We start from the raw sequence: 21,697 nt of genomic DNA, 5'->3' as shown, positions 1-21,697 counted from the left end.
TAAGGCCGCACCCCAGGGGATTAGGTCCCCAGGGCTGAAATTGGCTGGGGGAGGGGGCCGCGGAAACCCCCTCCCTAAAAAAAACAATATTAAAAGTTGGGTTCCTGGGGGATGTGGTACCCGGGGCTGAAATCCGTCAGGGGGGGTGGCGCGGCCCCCTCCTCCATTTATTCAAGCCAGGCCCCGGGGATGGGGTCCTCAGGGCAGAGTAACTATAAATCGTGCCCTTGCAATGCCAAATATCACAGCACTAATGACAACGTTTATAATGTCAATAAAAATATCAAGGAAACATTGGAAGTCCAATTATTGAAGAAGAAAATGTGCATGGCACGGGCTATATTTACTTTAGTTACTTGAAATAACTAACTATAACTGCTGAATTTCTCTGGTTTTGTGCAAGTAAATTCAGAACCTAACTATAATATCCCTGTAAGCTTTGGCTTTTTTAAGTGTCAAGATACATATATGTGGAGTTATGCATAGTAAAACTTTACTTACCTATAGAAAACAACCTTCACAATATTTCTTTCCTCAATATTCTTGAGGTAATATGTTGGCCCACAATATGTTTCCGATATTCTGTATAAACACAATGTGAACCGTCTGGGGCGGCTGAAGATCCTTTGTGGCTCATTGTTGCACTTACTATGTGGGGCCATTGACACTATGAACTAATCCATCAGATGCATGAACTGTCTCTTTTTTAGGACTTTCAATATATGGTGTCCGGGGGGACTGATGCACAATGCAGGGGCCAATCTAGGGACGCACTTTGTGGCGCTACAGATGCCCATGACAGGGCCCACTGATGTATGCGCCGGGTGTGACAACTGATACAAGGCCCATTGATGCATGCCCTGGTGCACTATCGTGGGCAATTGAAGCCTCATTCATTTCAGTGTCTGCAACAAACAACATACACTTAATATAGAAGCGATCTATTGCTTTTGCCGTTGCGTGGCTGTTGTGTTGAGAGGGAGACTTCTATGTTGCCTTCCATCATGTAAAGTTACTCTGTTCAAACTCTGATATCAGATACTTTGCTTAAAAATAAATGTTTTTCTGAATGGAAGCGTAACACAGATTGCAATTAATGCCTGTCAATGCATAATTGCATAAACAGAATAAGCAACTTAGTGAAAAAACATTACAAGTGTTATTGGTGATGTGTTTATATATACAATATAAAAATCGAGAGGCTGATAAGAATTTTGTCTGGACTTCAATCGGGATACTCCAATAGTAGCTATCTTCAATTACCTAGTCAATTCTTTTAATAAAACTCTAATGTTTCAGAAAGGTAATTTAGTTTTACCGTGGCCTTATTCAAGATAGACTTTTATTCAATTTGAATTAAAGATAGGGTTTTCTTCCATTGTTTTTTCCATTAGATGTTTATAGAGTTCAAATTTCAAGTACCTGGTCTGCAAAATTCTTCTTCTTCATCAGTATTGATGTTACACAGCAGAGTAGAACAATTCATTTAAATATCAATATACCAGGTAAATGCCAACTTTGTATTAGCTGTCTCTCAACATACCTACTTCAATTCACATTGTGCTCCAGAATGACAAGTTGAACTTCATCATCTGCAGCAGTGGAGTAACAAAGGTCCCCACAACCTCCAGTGGTCGGGGGGCCCCTGAGCTTCAGCACAATACACTGGCAGGCCCCTTACTGGGTCCAAGGGTTACAGGTACTTTGCAGCCCCCCCCCCCCTTAAGTTTTGTTACTCCACTGCTCCACAGCTTTTCTGAGGGAAGGTAACACTGTTTGCTGTATGTGTTTTGTGCATGAGGGATCCTGCATTGCCGTTGTCCATGCTGTACTTGCTCTGACTGCGACAAAAGCTTGAAAGGGTGCTGTCCCTGCTATGCACTCGCTCTGTCCATGCTGTGTATGAGAGCACTTTAGTCTGTACTTTTTCTGAGCCAGGGGAATGTGCACAGCACTGATGCAGACTGCACTGTCTGTGTGGGTCCAGGGCAGGAGGCTGATGTCTCATTGCACTCTCTTGGTTGGCCATTCTGGTGGCAGTAGTGTTGTTGTCCATTAGTGTGACCAAGCAGAAGCTGAAAACGAGCCCCAGAGACCACAGCCAACTTTGAACTGAGACAGTAATTCACCCACAATCAGCTCATTTACCGAGGAGAATACTTGTAGGAATTAATCTGTGCGCCTCAAAATAAACAGCTTGTTTCTATCTTGCAGGAATATGAAGCTGAGCCAGATGTCAAGAATGTGAAAGTCTACCTGATGTATAACAACTCATCTGTAAGTAGTTTGTGTTCACCCTGTTCTGCATAAATGCCAAGAGGACGCGGGAGGAAGAGAAAAGAGCATAAGGTCCGCTTAATAGATGTCTCGCCAAAGAAAAGCCACCTCACATCATAATGGGTCTTCATACTCCCATCACCTCCAGCCTGCATACTCCACACTCCTATCTGTGGCATCACCATGCTACATTTCCTGTCATTGTGTCTGTACATCTTAGAGCACAGAAGGAGAAAAGAAAAATGATGGAGATATTTCCACACTGATTGTGGGAAGGCTGAGGTGACCATCCACTCCAAGTACACAGGTACCACTGTGAGCTCTAAAACCTCTTACACTAGCAGTGCATGGCAACAAAGTGTGCTCTGCCCCTAGGAAAGCTAATTAGCTCCCCAACATTAGACCAGGGTAGTTTACATGACCTCCTAGTTACCTGCATGAGTGGGCTGCCTACAACCTAGTACAATCTCTCACTGTCTCTCTGGGCTTCTAAAATGGTTGCTGTGCAATGCTGAATATCAAACTGTGTACTGAATCTACCTAACTCCTAGGGGGTCATTCCGAGTCAGGCGGTCTTGAGACTGGCAGACTCGGGGTGGCTACCGGACCACCTCGGTAGTGGTGCTTCGATCTGCCACATTCTGACTGTGGTTGAACCGCCGCGGTCAAACCGCTAACACCGCCAGGCTGCAGTCAGCCTCCAGCCTGATGGTCCCGGTGGTTGTAATCCGCCAGGGCAGCCCTGCAAGCAGTGCTGCCCGCCGGATTACGAGTCCCATTCCACCAGCCTTTCCATGGCGGTTTACATTGCTGTGGAAAAGCTTGCAGAATGGCGGTGCCTGGGGCCCCTGCAGTGCCTATGCACTTGGCAAGGGCAGTGCAGGGGCTCCCATGCACAGTCCCATCCCACATTTCACTGCCCGAATTATGGGCAGTAAAATGCGCAACGGGTGCTGCTGCACCCGCTGCACCGCCACTTTGGCACCAGCTCGATTCTGATCCGGCATCAATGTTAAGTCCCTCTCCACTGCAGGGCCACTTGGCGGAAACACTGTTTCCGCCCGCCGAGCCTGCAGTGAACTTGGAATAGGGCCGGCTATGTCCTGGTGGCACCAGTGGTCAGGTGGCGGATTGAGGTTGGCAGGCAGCCTCCGCCACCCACCAAACTCAGAATGACCCCCCTAGTTCTTCATACCTTTCACAAGACTAAAATGTGACCTGTTTCACATCACAAGTAATGGCCCAGGGGGACCCTACTCTTTCTCTGGGACTCAAAAGCATTGGTCCAAAGCCTTCTCCACTCAACAAAATACAATGCTTGCTCCCCTCTGTTAATGTTGCTGCTGAAACAATGACCACAATTCATCCCAGTAAACGAGAGCCATTAGAAGTGTGCATAAGGTCCCAAATGGAAACCCATTTATGATAAAACTGCTTTGACATACGCCAGCACATACCAGCAAACACATATTCACACGTGCTTCTAGTTTTTTCTTCAAGAAAATAAAAAAATTAAAAGTTAGGCAGCCTACCTTGAATTGCTGAATTATCAGCCTGGAAGAGGGGGTCTCGGAAAAGTTAAATGTTTCCTCTGCTTTAAAAGAACTCAACCCTAGTGCCGAACATATATGACGCTATACAGACGCCTCACCTCAATTGCAACAGCATCAACCCCAGCTTTAGTAACATATGACAGACTGACATGCTTAATTCACATATGACATATATTAAGTTGCAGTGATCAGAAATATAGGTTAGGGTGGATTCTTATACACACAGGGCCACGTGCTTAAATAATGACATGTCCTTCGGTTTATCGATCAAAATAGTGTTATTCATTCATGAGCACAAATGTACAATAACTGTGAAAAGTTACAGACTCTCACGTTTGAGAAAGGTGTATGCACAAATGAGAAATTATAGGAAATGTTTTAGTGTTTGTTTTAGTATCATCAGAGGATATCTCATGTCCCCAAAATGTTGACTTTTAATAGTGACAAATCAAAAAAACTTGGATGAAAAGTAGCTTCATGTTTAAATACCAGCTTCATGGTCGCTACATGTCAACCTCGTCACATTTTCAACTTCTATTTGGTCCCCAGTAACAAATCCGAAGGGAGAGTGAATCTCAGAGAATTGCCTATCAGGAGTGGCTTTTGTATCTTCACTTTATGTTCCATCAAGTCACGTTTCCACTTGCATCCATCCACCGGTACTTTGGGGACTCATGATTAGAGTTGAAAAAGACAACAGTTGGCACGACAGTTGCATGCCCTCTGCACTGCCTTGCACTTTGCGTGGTCCACACCCTGTAAACTCTTTAAGTCCATTAACGGACGATGTATGGCATCTGGATCAGGGCTTAATTTGTAAATGAAAACGTGCCGGTGCCCAAATCCCTCTTCTTAAACACGCGGCTGCTGCATTAAAATGTGCGAGCACGGTATACTGAGGCAGCGTAATCCTGAAGCCATCTCGGGCCTCTTCAACCCATTTAAAACCAATCCCTGCCCCTTCAGCTCACTCTTACAGCTTTCTGCTTTCTCCCATTATGACGCCTTTTCATTTTTCTCTTCCTCTGTCTTTCCCATATGTGTCTTTTGCTCGCAGCAAATGCTTGAGGCAGAAAAATAAGCGCCGGTGCTCAGCACCGGAAACAATAAGCACAAATTAAGCACCGATCTGCATTTAGCAGCCTTTGTGTATGTACGCAACTTAGTATAGCATGTATATAGCGCTTCATGCCTGAAGTGCATTTTCAGATTGCTAGCACGTTACTCTGTTGGGGGGATGCTTGGTTGGCTTTGCTTTATTTATTTTGATTTTATTTGGGAAGCATTTTAGTTTCATGCCTGGCCAACCGAAAAGGTGCTCTTATCTTGTTTTGGGCAATGTGAGAGGTAAACTTCAAAATTATGATTATATTTAAGGCAAAACCATATAGGATAGAACACAGAATCTGCCTACTCAGAGGAGAAGTCGGGTGCTGTGCGCATGTGCATCAAAATACACTGTAATCAGAGAAGGGCCTGCAGGCCACGTGGCAACATGTGCAATTCAGCTGATAAATTAGTAAAATGATGCGAAATAGGCAAGGATGAGAGTTGGTGATGGAAGCAGTAACCATGTATCTTTTTTAAAGGTAGGGATACTGTCTTCTACTGTAAAGCACAGATCTCATGAGAGAGGAAAGAAATGGAGGCACAATCAAGGCCAGGAACTTTAACAGAAACAACACAGTCTTTAAAAGGCCCAGATTCCATTGACACATTCTAGGCAGAAGGAAGCCCACATTTTTACCAGAGGTCCAAGCCTCTCTCTTGTTTCTGACAGATCAGCACCAGTCTTAGCTCAGGCTTAGTCAGACTGACACTCTACACATGCAAGGGTCAGAGATGAACAGCTGACTTGTGGTGTTACTAGGAGTACCCCCTATCTGGGTGGACTGTTGGCAATATTGTGAGATAATTGTCATTCTAAGAATAGTCGTGACATTCGTTTGCACAGGGAGGGATTGAAACACCAAAGCATCACTGATTAATGTTTACATATGACTGTAAATATCTGTCATGTAAAAATCACCACCTATGTCACCATTATTTGTTGCAAATATTTATGAGAATAAGACTTACCTACAGTATTTTGCATTTCACTCATTATTAGGCCTTGGCGGAGTTCGTGGAGTTCCACCATGCGGCACTCCGCAAAGTGACAAAAAAATCTCTGCCACGCTATGCGGAGTTATGCAAGTGGCAGAGTTCTTTTGGTCTTGCCGTTCGCACAAATTTTTAGCGGCAGGTGTTTGTCCCGTGCTGAAAAATCAGAGCGAATGGCACCACGTGCCACGTGTAGCGCAAGAGGGGGCTGCTTCTTTTCTTTTCTACTCGAGCGGCAACTCTTCAACGCAAACGGAAGATTTCTCAACGTGGCCAGTAGCGACCATCCCCGACTACCCGCACTGGGAAATCATGCTGGGAGGTGGAGATTTTCCTCGCTCACACTCTCCATCTTAAAGTTGGGGAGCTCAAATGAGGAAAAAACTCCACCATGCGGAGTTTTTTGGAACTCTGCGCTCTATGTGGAGTAGGGAAAACTCTGCAAACTCCACGGGTGGAGTGGAGTTCACCGCCCACCCCTACTAATTATCAAAAATAAATGTTGAGAGTACCTCTGGGGCTTAGGCTTGGTTATAATTAGGGCTAGACGAATACTGTTTGCCTGAAGTAAGTGAAGCAAATCTTGATGAGCAGACTACAGGCAGCCAAAAACAAGGTGAACTGCGGGTAATAATTCCACAAATCAACGTGGCTTGGGTGCATCAGCCTTTTAGCTAGAAATCTGCCTGTTTCTCTAGCACAAAGGCAGAGCAGCTTGTAGCAAAATTCCACTCCACAGGCAAACTAAAAGGAAATGCAGATTTCACCAAACTCCTTTTTTAGGAAATTGTTTTTCCCAGCGCTACTTATGATTGGATTTATGTACTCAGGAGATACAATGTTATGAAGCAAGAGTGGCCTGGATACAGTATTTGATACTTTTCAGTTGATTTACTGAGGAGAACATAAGATGATGTCCTCTAAAAACTTGGAGCACATTGAAAATCTTTCTAAATCATGAAATGGGTTTAGAAACAGCTACCAACTCAGTGTTCAGAAAGGGCGTGTTTTCGAGACACCTTACAACTACCGAAATGGAACTCCATGTGTCAATGGTTGCAAATCGCATACAAGTTACCACTCCCAAGTTAGGGTCGTAACTGATGTACAAATGGGAATTAATCCCCTTCGAGAAACCACTGCCATCTCTCACTGATGTTTTTAAAAATAGTTTTTTTAAGCAGTCCTGATTCCCTTAAGAATCTTGGGCTGCTTTAAAAAATTGTTCCATTTTGAAAAACATTCACAGGGATGGTGGTCTACTGTCCCTTGCAAGCCACCACTCCCATAAAGATGGGAGAGGGTCACAATTAATGACTTACTTCATGAATATTAATTAGGCAGGCCATTCTGCCACCCCATCCAGTTTCTTATTTTGCAATTCTATCGGTTACTATTTACTAATTAGTATTGGGCAAAAAATGCCTGTTCGAAGTTTGTGATTGCTTTGTGTGTTCAGTACTATTGCACACTTGATCCTCTGTTTGCTAATGTTTCTTTCCCAGAAGGCATTTTAACTAAAATTTCATCCGAATCTTTCCATTCTTTTCTACATGAGGTACATGTGGCTTGCAGTGCTAGTGGCATATATGCTATGTACTACAGACTTGTGAAAGATTACCGTTGTAGGTATTGAAAAGTTAATGTGCACATGGATCAAATTTAGTGATTTAAAGATTACCCTTTTCCCCTAAACAAACACCTTTGCAGGGACAACATGCTCAATTGAGGAGGCAAGGCAGTTGCCTAAGGACACAACCACCAGGGGCAGCAAAGGACAAATTACCACCTGTTTCTCCTCCCCGCCAAGATTTTTTGTAGGATTCAGACTAAGCAGAGTACAGCAGCAACCTCCCTTTTCCAAGCAGAAGCAACCATCTGTATGTATATAATCAACATGCAACAGTGGAGATCCCACCAGTGTGCTTCCCACTCAGTTCCTCCGGAGTGCTCTGCCACTAACTGAAGGGCCACCCAGTGCTTAATTTGTGCTTGTTGTTTCCATTGCGGATCACCGGCACTTAACTTTCTTCCTCAAGCATTTACTGTGAGCAAAAGACACATATGGGAAAGACGGAAGAAGAAAAAAATGAAAAAGTGTAACAAAGGGAAAAAGTAGGAAGCTGCAAGAGCGAGCTGAAGTGGCAGGAAGTGGCTGTAAATGGATTGAAGAGGTCTGAGGTGGCTTCAGGATTACGCTGCCTCAGTATTCCGTGTTCGCACATTTAATTGCAGCAGCTTAAGAGGAGGGCTTTGAGCACCGGCACATTTTTACTTACAAATTAAGCACTGGGTCCACCGACTCTATTTAGAGTCAAGCAGGCCGCTACGTTTCTGCTGTCAGTAGCCCCATTAGCTCCTTAGATGGACTTGAAGTTGTTTGTGCAAGTACATCAGACAACAAACCTGTTTAGGAGAAACAGTCTGATATACTTGTTCTCCTTTGAAAACTCCTAAGGTGTCACACCAATTAGCTTTTTTTTAAAAAAACAAACTCATGTTTTCGGGGTTTGTTTCTGAAAAACGAAAATGTTTGCAGAGTGGGAACATGAAAAATGATGGTCAATCAGCACCCTGTGAATGCCTTCCGAGAAGCCACCATGGCGGTGGCACCCTTGAAGGCACAGTGACCTCTACCAGGCATGAGGATATCTCTAAAGATGTTGGCCATAGTCCACAGGTGCATGGGAGGTTTTAATCTCCACTTCTCTAGCAGATGGTGGTTTGCCCACCAAACTCTAAATGAGGGAGCAAGTGTCTCCAGAATAGGTTTAGTGAACATGCTCATAAGTGCCATACCTTCAAAGACCCTCTGAGAGCTGAATTCCATCAACAGTTCCTGGTAAAAGTTCCAGACACCATCGTCAATAATCACACTAATGAGGATATATAAAGCCCCTGGTCCGCCCTCACACGTCAATCATGTGATGCATGATTACTTGTGCCTTGACGATGGAAAAATGACAAGTTATTTGACAATCCTGAGTATGAAAACTCAGAGTTGGGAGTGGAAAGAAAACCATCCAATTTCTGGAGGAAACTTAAATAGCGGGGAGAGTCCTCCAGCTGAGTTTTCTCAAACACAGGGATAGTACTGATGAAGAAATTCAGCCTTTACCTTGCTCTCTGCATTCAAAATTTCCTCCAGAAATTAGAAGCTTTGCAGTTCCCTCAAAACTCTAAATGAGGCGCTATGTCCTTCAATATGAGTCGGCTGAATTCATGGGTAGAAATACTTGGGTTGGAATTAGCAATTTAGGCCAGCATCTTGAATCAGCCTATTACTAATTAATGTCCCAGGAATGAGGAATAACACACAGCAGAGGAGTTACTAGATCTTTTCCTACGTATATTCCAATCCTTCTGTCTTCTCAAGAGACGTTTTCCGCCTGCTGTTTGGGTGATTTTACCTTGTGCAGAAAGTCACCAGGTATCTCTGCATGAACCATAAGAGGTGCGATGTTTATTGCACTTAGTAACTTCCCAGTGTGTTGAAAATGTGCACCCTTCATTAAACTTCAACAGTTCGAGCATGTCGGAATTTAACAGAGTGGATTCAGAGCTTGGCTAGGGGAGTTTTCCTTGAAACGGTGGTCTCTGCGTGAATGATGTCCATTGCATCCATTATTTACTGAGTAAGAATAAGCTGGCAGCCTTTGCTATCCTTTCGGTAGGCCACACCTGCTGGAGTTTAACCGGGTAAAAAGCCCAGTATTTACTGGGCCTTTCAGATTGTGGTAGGGTAAGGACAAAATCTGCATTGCATTCTCCAAAAAGCACAAATAGCTGTTAATTACTGCACCCAATAAATCTGAAACTCCTCGGAGTGGGATTTGACAGGAGCTACTTATAATCAGGCCCATTATATTTTACCTTGAATAACTGTAATTTAAGTTTCCTTAACTATTTAAATGTTATTTAACAGATAGTGTTTGTATCTCTACAATTAGGAAATGCCAACTTCTTCATAAAGGGGCTAATTACAATAGGTCCTGTTGGCATCAGTCACCTCCTCCTTCCCCTCCAAATTTTAGCGCGTGTTACGCCCGTGCCCTCTTCTATTGCTCTGAGCCAATTAGGCCTTAACAGTTCCACTTAGTAAGCGGAAGCCAGTCTAATGCAATCTAAGTGATTATTATGTAAATTATATGTTAATCAAGATGGTCATTATCATAGTAATCATATCATATTAGTGGTGGTGCATTAGGAACGGGCCCAGGTAAAGCACGCAGGAACATTACAGTATGTAGACATGTCAAAATCACATTACATCGCTCCGCGCTCTGATAGCACACGGAGAAGCAAGAACTTCTGTGTAATGGTGGGAGAAAAAAGTGCTTTCCATATTTCATCGGCTAGATTTCCTCGTTTCGCTGCTTTTCCGACGTGTTGGTATGTTTCTGGGCTTTTAACCACTCCCACCGCATGCCCATCACTATCGCTCATTCATGGGCTTGCCTTACAAAAATCCTTTGTTATCATTGGTAAATGCTTTACGTTTGTCCCTCCTTGGGGTGGTTTTGTTACCGCCTTGGCTGTTGACTCTATTACATGGATAATTGCACTTTTGCCGATAACTTTGACTGCAAGCAAACTTCTTTTTCCTTTTGTGTTTCTCCTTCACGGACATGCGCACGGAGGCCATGGCGCTTTGAATCGGTGGGCTTATGTCAACTGTTTAACTTTTTATTTTCAGTTTCTGTGGCAAGAAAAGTCCAGTTAGGAATTTACAACACTAATAGCTCTAACTCGAGCAAACGAAATACCCAGTGCATTGGAAATGCTTGTTTTACTTACATTTAGTGGTCAGGGGTTGCTCGTTTTAAAGGGCTACAGGGTGTAGCCCTGCCACCTGAACCCATGGTACTACTGACAAATTAATTTATCACACTTGTAATAATTTAGTTTAGCAGTGTTCATGCAAACTCAGCAGAGTGCCGGTCAGCCCTCTTGGCCTCTCCACCTGGCTCCTGATGTCAGGAGGAGGAATGGCCTTTGGGGGCTGAGCGACCACCCAGCTGAAGAGTGTTGTTTAGGAGCACAGCCTCTGCAGGTGGATGTCTGTATTGTGCATGTGAGGAGGGTAGTTCAATTACAATCCCCCAACACAGGCCCAATCCTTTTATTTAGCAGAAATGTTTCACATGCCTCAGGCAGCACAGTGTATCTGCCACAGCTGGGCTGCAGTGCACACATCTGTGCATCTCTGAGGCCAGTGACGAGGCAGAGCAGCAGGGGTGGTAACTCCAGCTCTGACCCAGCTTCTTACCACCAGCCTCAGGACCACCCAGGACCACTCCGCATTCCGGAGACTCCTAAAGACCTGGCTCTTCGAGCAGCAGAAACCCCCTTCCCCCTAGCGCCTTGAGACCCGCACGGGTGAGTAGCGCGATTTATAAATGTTAATGATTTGATTTGATTATAGGGCTCTGCTTCCACTCCTATCCAGAAGCTGGGGCAGGCACGAGGTGGGTCTTCCTCTGAAACTTGGCCCTGCTGCTTAGTGTGGCTCCTCTGCAGGAATTATTGCTTGCTGGTTCCTATGTCCAGCACCAGATTCCTGCTCTGCTGCTGCCAGGGAGCCTCTTAGTTGTCAGTAAATGAAGAAAGGCAAGTAAACAAAAATCAGTTTCTCTGTGTACGTGTGAGTGAATGTATGTTTGTGAGTGAAGGTGAGAGAATGAGACTGTGTGATAGTTCAATGGGTTTAAGAGTGTCAATGAGAACGAGTTTTAATGAGTGAGTGAGGGGGAGATTGTGAGAGGGAGCGAGAGGGAGTCAGCAGTTTCTCCATCAATGGTACAACAGGTGCAGTTGCACCAGGGCACAGAGGTCTTGGTGCAACTGCACCTACTGCACTATTAAAGCAGAACACCTGCCCTTCAGGAGTTCGAATCAGAGCCCCTTGTGCCACTAATTACCTTTTGACCTTCTGGTCCTACTCTCGCCCATTCAGCCTAGGAGACAGGAATCAGCCTGGGGGTGACAGACTCAAAAGATGAGGTAAATCTGTCAAATTAGAAAAAAATAAGAACAACATTTTGGTCAGAACCCTTTTGGAGGGCCATACCAGCACTTCACACTCACCAGCCTTTGACACTTGTATTAAAATTGACCCTGGGTGGGCCGATCTAACCAGCATTTTACATTCATTCTTAAACAGACCCTCATTTGGAGGGTCCGACCGTCATGCCACACTCATACTAACAATGACCCTCACTTGGAGGATCTGACCAGCATTGTACCCTCATTCTAAAAGTGCACACCTATCCTGCAAACCTTTCAGGGTACTCATCCAGAATGTCCATCAGTTGACCTATTTCCTAAAATGGAGACAACTATGCTGATGAGATCAGGGTGAGGAAACTCCATTTTGTAAAATTGCAAAAATCAGAAACTACAAATTCCAAGAAAGTCAGATGAATTTTTTGTGAAAGCATATACTGGAATAGGGTTTGAATCCTAGTTCCGATATACTAAAAAAAAAAAAAAGTCATACAATTCGTAAAATTATAGGATCTGTAAGAATACCTTATCATAATTGTTTTGAAGGAATGGGACTCAAGAAAGGAACAAAACATGGCTGTGATAGTCCTTTTTCCATATCTATTACGACCCGCTGGAAAAATGAAGATAGGACGGATAGGAGATAAATAAAAAAGATGACCACAGGAAAAGTAGAAATGCAAGAAGAAATTGTGTTTACAAGCCAAGGTGGGGTGGGAGAAAGGGCAGGAGATCAGGGGGTGGGGCGAAGTGAAGGCGGGGAAAAGGGAGTGAATATAAACAGAAAAAAGAAGAAAACAATTATTATTAATTAAATAAAGAAGAAAAGAAAGTGGGGTCCATAGTGAGGTAAAGAAGCAAAATTAAAGAAGCTAGAGAGAGGAGAGAGAGAGGATGGGAGGGAATGTAGGGAGGGATTACGGCTACCTTAGGGAAAAAAACAATAGAAAACTTCAGAATGGTCGGGACAAAAAAAAAGGAATTAAGAAAAAGACTCTGCATATGCGTTTTTTGGCTGTGAAAAACATTCAGCAGATTCGCAAACTTGGTGAGTGCCTTTTAAGGAGAAACATTCATGGAAACCGGCTTGATGAAAATGTGTTGTCAGAACCAGTCTAAACAAGGTTATTTTTTGTTACATGTAAAACCTCTATCATAAGAGACTGTGTCATCCCCAGTCCAGATGACAATTGAGTTTTCAGCTGTTTTGGGAATTCCAGGAAAAGCAGACCTACCAACCCTGCTCCCTACACCCTCCCACCTGGACTTTACTGCAGGCAAAACCGGGAGAACTCTACTTGTAAAGACCAAACATGGGGAACTGCTATAAAAATCGAGTGGTATTCACAATTCTGGCAATAATATAATAATAATATCAAATTTCTTAGGGGATAAACAGGGCCCTTATCAGATTCTTCAGCTATATATATATTTATATAAATCTAATTAATAATTAACTATAATTTAGGGTGGACTTCTCATGAAGCCTGTAATGTAGCCAGTAGTCATGTAGCGCACCCCCTTTTCCTCTGCTGAACTCACCTTTGATTGCCCCCCTCCAGCAGCACAGCTAAACCATGCTGTCCGTACGGCATAAACCAGGCGGTGATACGGTTGCCATTTTTCACGTCTGGGTCACTTTTTAGCCTTGGTCCACCGATGATGGCAGGAATGTGTTTAGAGGCAATGACGGGGCAAAAGATGCTTGCATTGAAACAATTTCCCGGATCAAACTAGGCGCTCACACGGATTAGTTCACGGCAGAAAGAAACATTATATGAAACCGGACAACTAAAAAAAGTGAAGCGCGTCCATCCACAAAATGGTGGGTAATCGATGCAAATTGATATTGATCACAACTTTTTCTTTTCTTAACTCGGATTATAGTTGTGAATGAAATAAGTGTATTCCCAAAGCAATTATTTTTTCAAAAGTTTAGAATTAAACTGGAGTTTCAATCTGTGTAATCGATATATTTTTAAATCGTTTAAGTGTGTAATGAAATTACAGGGACATCAATTATCTTGGAGGCAAGTCTCTGCGGCATCTCCTCACGTGTCACAGCTTCCACGTCGCAGCGCGTGACAACATACCACTCCATGCACAACCCGTCCTAATTCACCAAATAGGCACCTACTAGCACACAACACCACACAATGCCTCTCAACATCATCTCACAGCATCCAACATAACATCAAAACCCTTTAAACCATGCATCTAAGATTCCACAGCACACCGCATCCCACCGCATCCCACCACATCACAACATTCCCACCACACCACAGGAAGCACGAGTAGATTATTTACTACAGCTCTTCAGTGTATTTACAAACACCCAATCATGAATGTACATAACCACAACATTTAATCAACTCAGTACTGTGCCATCCATTACCATCCATTACCACACCCCCACTGCATCACCATACTATAACATGACAACCACTTCATACATATCACGCTACGGCACACCACAACATGCCGCAACCCATCTCAGTACAGCACAAAGATATCACCCCTTCCCGATGCCATTGCACCCTATCTTCTAAGGACATCTATCAAACCACCACAGTGCACGCATGGAAGCTGCTAACAGTCCCACACCGCATCTGGCTGCAGCATGCCACACCACATCAAATGACACTATCAATGAGCGTACTACACTGCGCTAAGTGACTTTACAACATCTAGCTCTGGGACACCGGATCAAAGCAGACTACACAGCACTGCACCTTCCAACGCAACATAGGACGTGCCGCAGCAGGCAGTTTACTGCACCCACACATTTTTACACAATATTGAAGAACAGCACGGTCCACCTCCACGACATATACTACCAAAACACATAGTGCAATTTCATTATAAAGTAAGGCTAGAGAGCAAGAGAGGGGAACCCAGTCAACACACCCACCCGCACTTAGGGCCAGATGTAGCAAAGGGTTTTTCCCATTCTGTGTCAATGGGAAAATGTGTTCGTACATATGGCCCTTACTGTGCCACATCCGACCATCTGGGAGGTATCAAGGAATTACCTAGGTACCTACAACTAACCACTCCCTGCCAGGTGAAGAGAATGGCATGGATCCAACTCAAAAGAAGAGACCAGAGAGACTACTACATGGGGACCAAAGACAATTACTCCAACACCACCCACACTATCAATAAGATAATAACCAAACTCACATCCTCATCTCTACAAACATTCATGGATGATACAATGGTCACAAGTCCAGCACCCCTCATAGAGACTGCCTGGCAATTACCCACAACCAGAGGCTAGAAGCAAGGGGGCATAAACAGGCCAAGAGCAGAAAGGCAAAACAGCTCAAGAAGACTGATACAACAGTTGCAACAAACACAGGCTAGAATAGTTAAGAAAAACGTGTTCATTGTTCGGGCATACAATTTCAAATAAGGGTGTAGCACACATGAACCAGGAGATAAACGTCACTAGATAAAATTCCTACCTTCCAATATAGGTTATAATGAAAGATACAGGCTCACCATCACCAATAAGCTGAGAGAGGTATTTGAAAACTGTGGAGTTGTTCTGCGGAAACGCCTTACAATACAAGATAATATAAAGCTAAAAACAAGGAGAAATGAACAAATCCTCAAAAAAACATAAGAAACTGTGTAAATTGACTATAGCAGTGATTTCCAACCTGTGGTCCAGGGACCTCCTCAGGGGGTCCCCAACTGCTTAGAAAATGAAATAATATTAAAAGATTAGGTCTCCAGCTTTCGGTAATGGCTCAGCCGGGGTTCGCTGGATTCCAAAAATGATAAAGTGGGGGTCCACGGGTTCCAGTAATGATAAAGCGGGGGGTCCAGAGAAGTCAAAATGTTGGGAATGGCTGGACCACAGGGTTTCTCAGAGATTCAACTGTGGAATCATCTATTTTCAACCTGAAAACATTTCACAAATATGATACTGCTGCAGAAGATGCGAACTAGGCAGTGTTTCAAATCATTTGAATTTTGCTTTTGTTTTTTTAAATTTAATTTGAGGTTGGTGTAACAAATACATTCATTTCAGGTATAAAAGTTAATAAAAGGAGATGCACATTTCTGTTAAAGGGTTCGAATGCAGTTCATATCTATACGTATACTTTTTTCAAATGTCAGAACACCACCTTTCATGTAAATTTATAATTAATTCACAGTAAATAAGCATAGCAGTATTATATCATTGATACTTCATCATATTATTACTACATCTGATAAAATAATTGTCAATTTCCTATTCCGATAGTTGATGTTATTGCTGATTTTGGGGCATAATATATGCCTCATTTTGTCTATACATCCAGGCACCAAGTGGACCCCAAATTATACCCCCTCTTTTGTTTATGCTCCTCCCTTTCTATTGGAACAAAGCGTTCTCCGTGTAATAACTAGATAGGTTATGGTTCAAACAGTGCAGGAAGGACAGGGTTTGGGGGCTGATCCATTCTACACAAATTAGTCCACTTGTTATTAATATCGTCATCGTCATCAAATATAATCATCTGTGAACTTGGCTTAATATGTAATCCATTCAGAGACTGTTAGAAATGGGGTCTCTAGTTGGCAGTCAGTTTGCACCCTGCCCAAGTAGGGACCCCACTCTAGTCAGGGTAAGGGAGTCACAGACCTAAAATAACCCCCTACTCGCCCCCTTGGTAGCTTGGCACGAGCAGTCAGTCTTATCTCAGAGGCAATGTGTTAAGTATTTGTACCCACACACAGTAACAAAGTGAAAGCACTACAAATGGACACCACACCAGTTTAGAAAAATACCCAATATTTATGTAAGTGAAACAAGACTAAAACAACAAACATCCAACATACTCAAGCAAAGATATGAATTTTTAAAGATTAAATCCCAATAAACCACTTAGAAACACAATAGCTCCAACTGGTGCTATCACAGCTTTGTAACAGCGTCATTCCCAACAGTCCAATGCCACTTGAGAGCTAGTGTGGGGCTGGTCACTGAGTCACACAGTTCCCAGGTACAGTACCTTAGAAATGAGGCAGAGTGAAGGATGTGGCACTGTGTTGGGGAGGTGAAGAGTCACTGGAGCTGGTGCAATGTCAGTTCCTTATTGCTACGCAGGGGAAGTGAGACATCGGTTCCTTACGGAGGCAGCGGAGGTGAGGCAGTGTTGGTGGCAAGGCTTCAGTTCCTTGCAATCTAGCAGGATCGATGAGTCCAGCGGGTCAAAATGCGATGAGGCAACTTCGTGGTGTCGTGGTCACACCACAGGGCCACAGGCGCTGCAGCGGAGTTGGGTGTCACAGATGTCGGTGACACGGCACTTGGGACTCACGATGTTGTGGGACTTCAGAGGCGCTGCAGCGGGGACCATAGCCTTGGTTGCAGGCAACACCGTGGAGTTGGTCAGAGGCACCAGTTCTGGAGTCGTCCGGAGTTGATGTGCCTGTTGTTTATGCCAGATTTCACTCCCAAGGGCCCAGGAAGTAGAGTGGGCACCTCTTGGGATGTCAGGGTCCTCAGCAAGAGAATCCCGGGGCTGGCAGGTAAAGTCTTCGATGCCCCTGTGACTTCTTAACAGGAGGCAAGCTCAGTCCAAGCCCTTGGAGAAACTTCACAAGCAGGATAAATAGCAAAGTCTAGTCTTTGTCCTCTCCAAAGCAGAGCCAGCAACTGTATGCCAACCGAGCAAAGCACACACAGCAAAGGGGCTTTACTCCTCCTCACAGTTCTTCAGCTCTTCTCCTTGGCAGAGATCCTCTTCATCCAGTAGTGTTCTAAACATCTGAGGTTTTGGGTCCAATACTTATACGCATTTCTGCCTTCGAAGTAGGCAAACTTCAATGGAAAGTCTTTGTAGTGCACCAGACCCTTCCTTTCCTGCCCTGGTCTCAGACACACTATAGGGGGTTGGAGACTGCATTGTGTAAGGAAAAGCACAGCCCTATTCAGGTGCAAGTGTCAGCTTCTTCCACCACTCTAGCTCAGGAAGACCCATCAGGATATACAGGACACACCTCAGCTCACTTTGTGTGACTGTCTAGAGTGAATTCACACCGGCCCAACTATCATCCTGACCCAGATGTGTATTCCACGGCCAGACAGAGGCACACAATGGTTAAGCAAGAAAATGCCCACTTTCTAAAAGTGGCATTTTCAAACACGCAATTTAAAAAACACTTTCACTAAAAGATGTATTTATAAATTGTAAGTTCAGAGACCCCAAACTCCAATCCTCTATCTGCTCCCAATCGGAATTTAAACTTAAGAGATATTTCAAGGCAATCCCCATGTTAACCAATGGGAGAGCTAGACCTTGCAATAGTAAAAAGCGAATTTGGCAGTATTTCACTATCAGGACATGTAAAACACACCAGTACATGTCCTACCTTTTAAAAACACTGCCTACCTTAAGGGTGCCTCATGTGTACTAAAAGAGAAGGTTGAGAAGTGGGTGCACTTGCCAGGTCGACATGGCAATTTAAAACTGCACACACAGACACTGCAGTGGCAGTTCTGAGACATGTTTATAGGGCTACTCCTGTGGGTGGCACAATCAGTGCTGCAGGCCCACTAGTACCATTTGATTTACAGCCCCTGGACACAAATGGTGTACTATACTAGGCACTTACTAGTGAATTAAATATGTCAATTATGGATAATCAATCATAATCACAATTTACACAGGGAGCACTTGAGCACTGATCAGCAGTGGTAAAGTGCCAAGAGTACCAAAACAAGCAAAAAACGAAATCCAGCACACAGACAAAAATACAGCCGGCAGAGGCAAACATCAGGGGAAACCATGCCAAGGATGCCAGGTCTAACAGAGACCAATTAATAGAAATATTTGCTACCAATAATTTTTCATATCCTACAAGAAGCAAACTTGTGCAGTACATTAGCTTTATGCTTTCCACCACGGGGGCACTGAGAGCTAGAGCTGACATTTGAATTCTTAGTGGCAGACTTCCCTTGCTTCTGGTGGCCCAGGGTGCAGAAAAGATTCAGGAGGTGAATCAAACAGTTGGTAATGCATGATTGCCTTCTAGTCTGGACTGAAAGGGTCAGGGCAGACCCATAACTGAGGGGGCTACTGTAAAAAACAAATATTGGTTGCCATATTTTACAATGTCACTGCAGATGGATCCTATTGAATAGACTCCAAGCCATCATGGAAAAGAAATAGAGGTACAAATATATATACAAAAAAACAGGAAAAACCCAGAGCATAGATGGCTATTCTCTTATATTGTATTGTGCTGCTGTCACACATAAAACGGTTATTCTACATGAAAAACATTTGTTTACTAATAGCTCTCTACTTGCCATACTCAGAGGTTGTGACCAAGATCCTGTCTGAGAATGGTCTTGTCAAATGACAGGTCTGGTACCCAGAGAATCTCTGGCATGATCAACGTCTATGTGAAAAAAGCTCTTGGTGGGGATAGAGTAGTTGCTGACCATGGACAATCCCCAAAGGCCAGGATCTTCGTCATGTATCTGCTGGAAGTTTATCTCCTAAAAAGATTATTGGTTTTGAGCTCATGATCAATGGTTAGGGAGGGTTCTGGTGTCAGCCAAAGGACATTGGGAGATTGCTAAGAGTGTTCATGTTAAAGTCATCAAGTTTTCAGATTTTTTAAGACTTTATGATCGTATGATTGCAGATTTAGTTTTTCTTAAAGATGTGTTTGTCATTGTACTTCTTGACGAGCCTTAAAGCAGGTTGGTATGTAATTGTTGCTTTCTTAAAACAAAAAAACAAAAGCAATGAATACATGTATGTTCTGGAAAGAAGTAGTGTTTCTGGTCCTAATATCTCGTTCCCAGTTAGTTCAATGGTGGAAACCTTGAGATTTGCAGAGGTAGCCAGAAGAGATCCACTACCATTCAGCCTTCGTAAGTTCACCCTGGGAATCACATTCTAGACACCACACTCAACTGACCCAAAGTCCCAAAGCCCCGCAGTTCATTATTACCCCTTAGTTATTTCTCATCACACCCTAGACACCACACTCTACAGGGCCACATCCCAAGACTTCATTATTCCACCCTAGTAGGTTAGCATCACACCCTAGACACCAAACTCTATTGGCCAGAGCCCCACACTTCATTATTACACCCTAGATATGGCTCGCCAAAGTCCATTGACTCAAAACTCCACGTCATTAGTCCATCCACCACACATCATTGGCCCACTCTTCGTTAGTCCTCTCTAGTCAACATTCATCACACTCTAGACACCACACCACACTGGCCCACAGGCCCACTTTTCATATTTGACTTTTCAAATACAATATTCACAACGTTGCATAGATTTATCAAATGGAAATTTAATTAAAAAAGTGTAAGAATGGTAATGTTGACCTGCTCTCCATAAAGAACTGTGGTTTCTGTAGAATTAGTGAACATGGCTGTTGGCAGTCCAGACTCAAACCTTTTTGTCCCATTCTCTTACAGGCACTGGCTCTGCTACGTAGGAAACGCTCACCGGCGGTGTTGGGCTGCAGATTCTGCTGTGGGTGTTGTCCACGTATGAAGGGTTGTGGGATATGCTGCCGGTTCTGATCTCCATGTAATGCCCATCTCTGAGTCGGGGGACCAGCTGCAAAGTGCCATAAATGGATATGCTTCTGAATAACTTGCTTCACTCAACCTCTATGCAGGCTACCTACAAGGAAGTCTGTACTTCTCTTCATCTCTCATTTTATTTCTTTTTTACTGACTTTAGCTAAGAACCTATAACAGCAATGCCTTAACCCACAACTGCAGAGTATTTTTGTAGGAATACGAAAATATGAACAATAAAAAACAATATTAAAATATCAATGACATTCGAGTGAATAATATGTTCCAAGTCCATTTTACAACGTTATTTATTTATCCGTATGATCAGTTTATGTGCTTATCAATTTATTTAAAAGACATTGAAGTGCAAAATGATTGGGGCCCCAGGCAAGACATATTTTGGGGAACCCAGTTCATACTTTCACTACCTATTTTCTGCTAATTGAAACCTGCATGGTGCAAAACAAAATTTTAGAAACTGGGTTCACACAAAAAAGTTCAAACATGTCTTTCCATGGCCTCCAAAAATACTTAAGATGCTGCTGGAGGCAGCGAGAGAGACTCAGAGGTTTAGGTAGGATGAGAGAAGAGAGGGTGATATATGGAAATAGAAAACGGTGAGCTAGATAAGAGAAAATTGACTTTCTAGGGGGCCCTATGGAAGGCGGGGGCCCTGGACAATTGTCCGCTTTGCCCATGCCTTAAAACGTCTCTGAGTAAAACCGCTAATAGGGCACAAACCTTTCTATTTATACTAATGTCTAAGAACTGCCTCTGAACTTTCCCATTTTATTCTCATTTTATATGTTTTGGGTCTACTTCACAAAGTTATATTACATTGCTTAGAAAGTACTACAGGCATATTACTCAACATAATCCCAAATGCCTTCATAATTGGGCCCCATTATATTTGTTTTAAGATTATTATTTGATAATGCTGTTTAAATCCACCAACCAGGGACATGTGCACAGAACATCAAGTAGTGCCAACCATGTTTAGTGGTTCTAATTGTCGTAAATGCTTTAAAATTCCTCCTAGCTCATTTTTCTTCGTTTCATATACTTTATTTCGGTCAGTGACCACTAAAGAAACACACAGAACAATGATCCATAAAAATAAATAGAAATAACATTAAAAGCACCATAAAAAGAGGGAAATTAATTTTTTGGTTAAAACAGATTTCTCAATCTCTAGTAAGAGTATCAC

At 43.3% G+C, this 21,697-nt stretch overlaps 1 protein-coding gene across 1 annotated transcript in view; it reads left to right on the top strand.

Moving 5' to 3' along the window:
- LOC138246548 (hepcidin-like) overlaps positions 1 to 20,751 on the top strand; it is a 33,628-nt gene extending 12,877 nt beyond the window's left edge. The window contains exons 3-4 of the mRNA XM_069201215.1: positions 2,215 to 2,277; positions 20,383 to 20,751. Of these exons, the coding sequence (XP_069057316.1) occupies positions 2,215 to 2,277; positions 20,383 to 20,490 (171 nt within the window). The 3' untranslated portion in view covers positions 20,491 to 20,751. The remainder of the gene's footprint in view (positions 1 to 2,214; positions 2,278 to 20,382) is intronic.
- Positions 20,752 to 21,697: the final 946 nt, after the last annotated feature.

This window comes from Pleurodeles waltl, chromosome 7 (assembly GCF_031143425.1).
Source record: "Pleurodeles waltl isolate 20211129_DDA chromosome 7, aPleWal1.hap1.20221129, whole genome shotgun sequence".
Classification (NCBI taxonomy): Eukaryota; Metazoa; Chordata; class Amphibia; order Caudata; family Salamandridae; genus Pleurodeles; species Pleurodeles waltl.
This window is presented reverse-complemented; position numbering and strand designations above follow the sequence as displayed.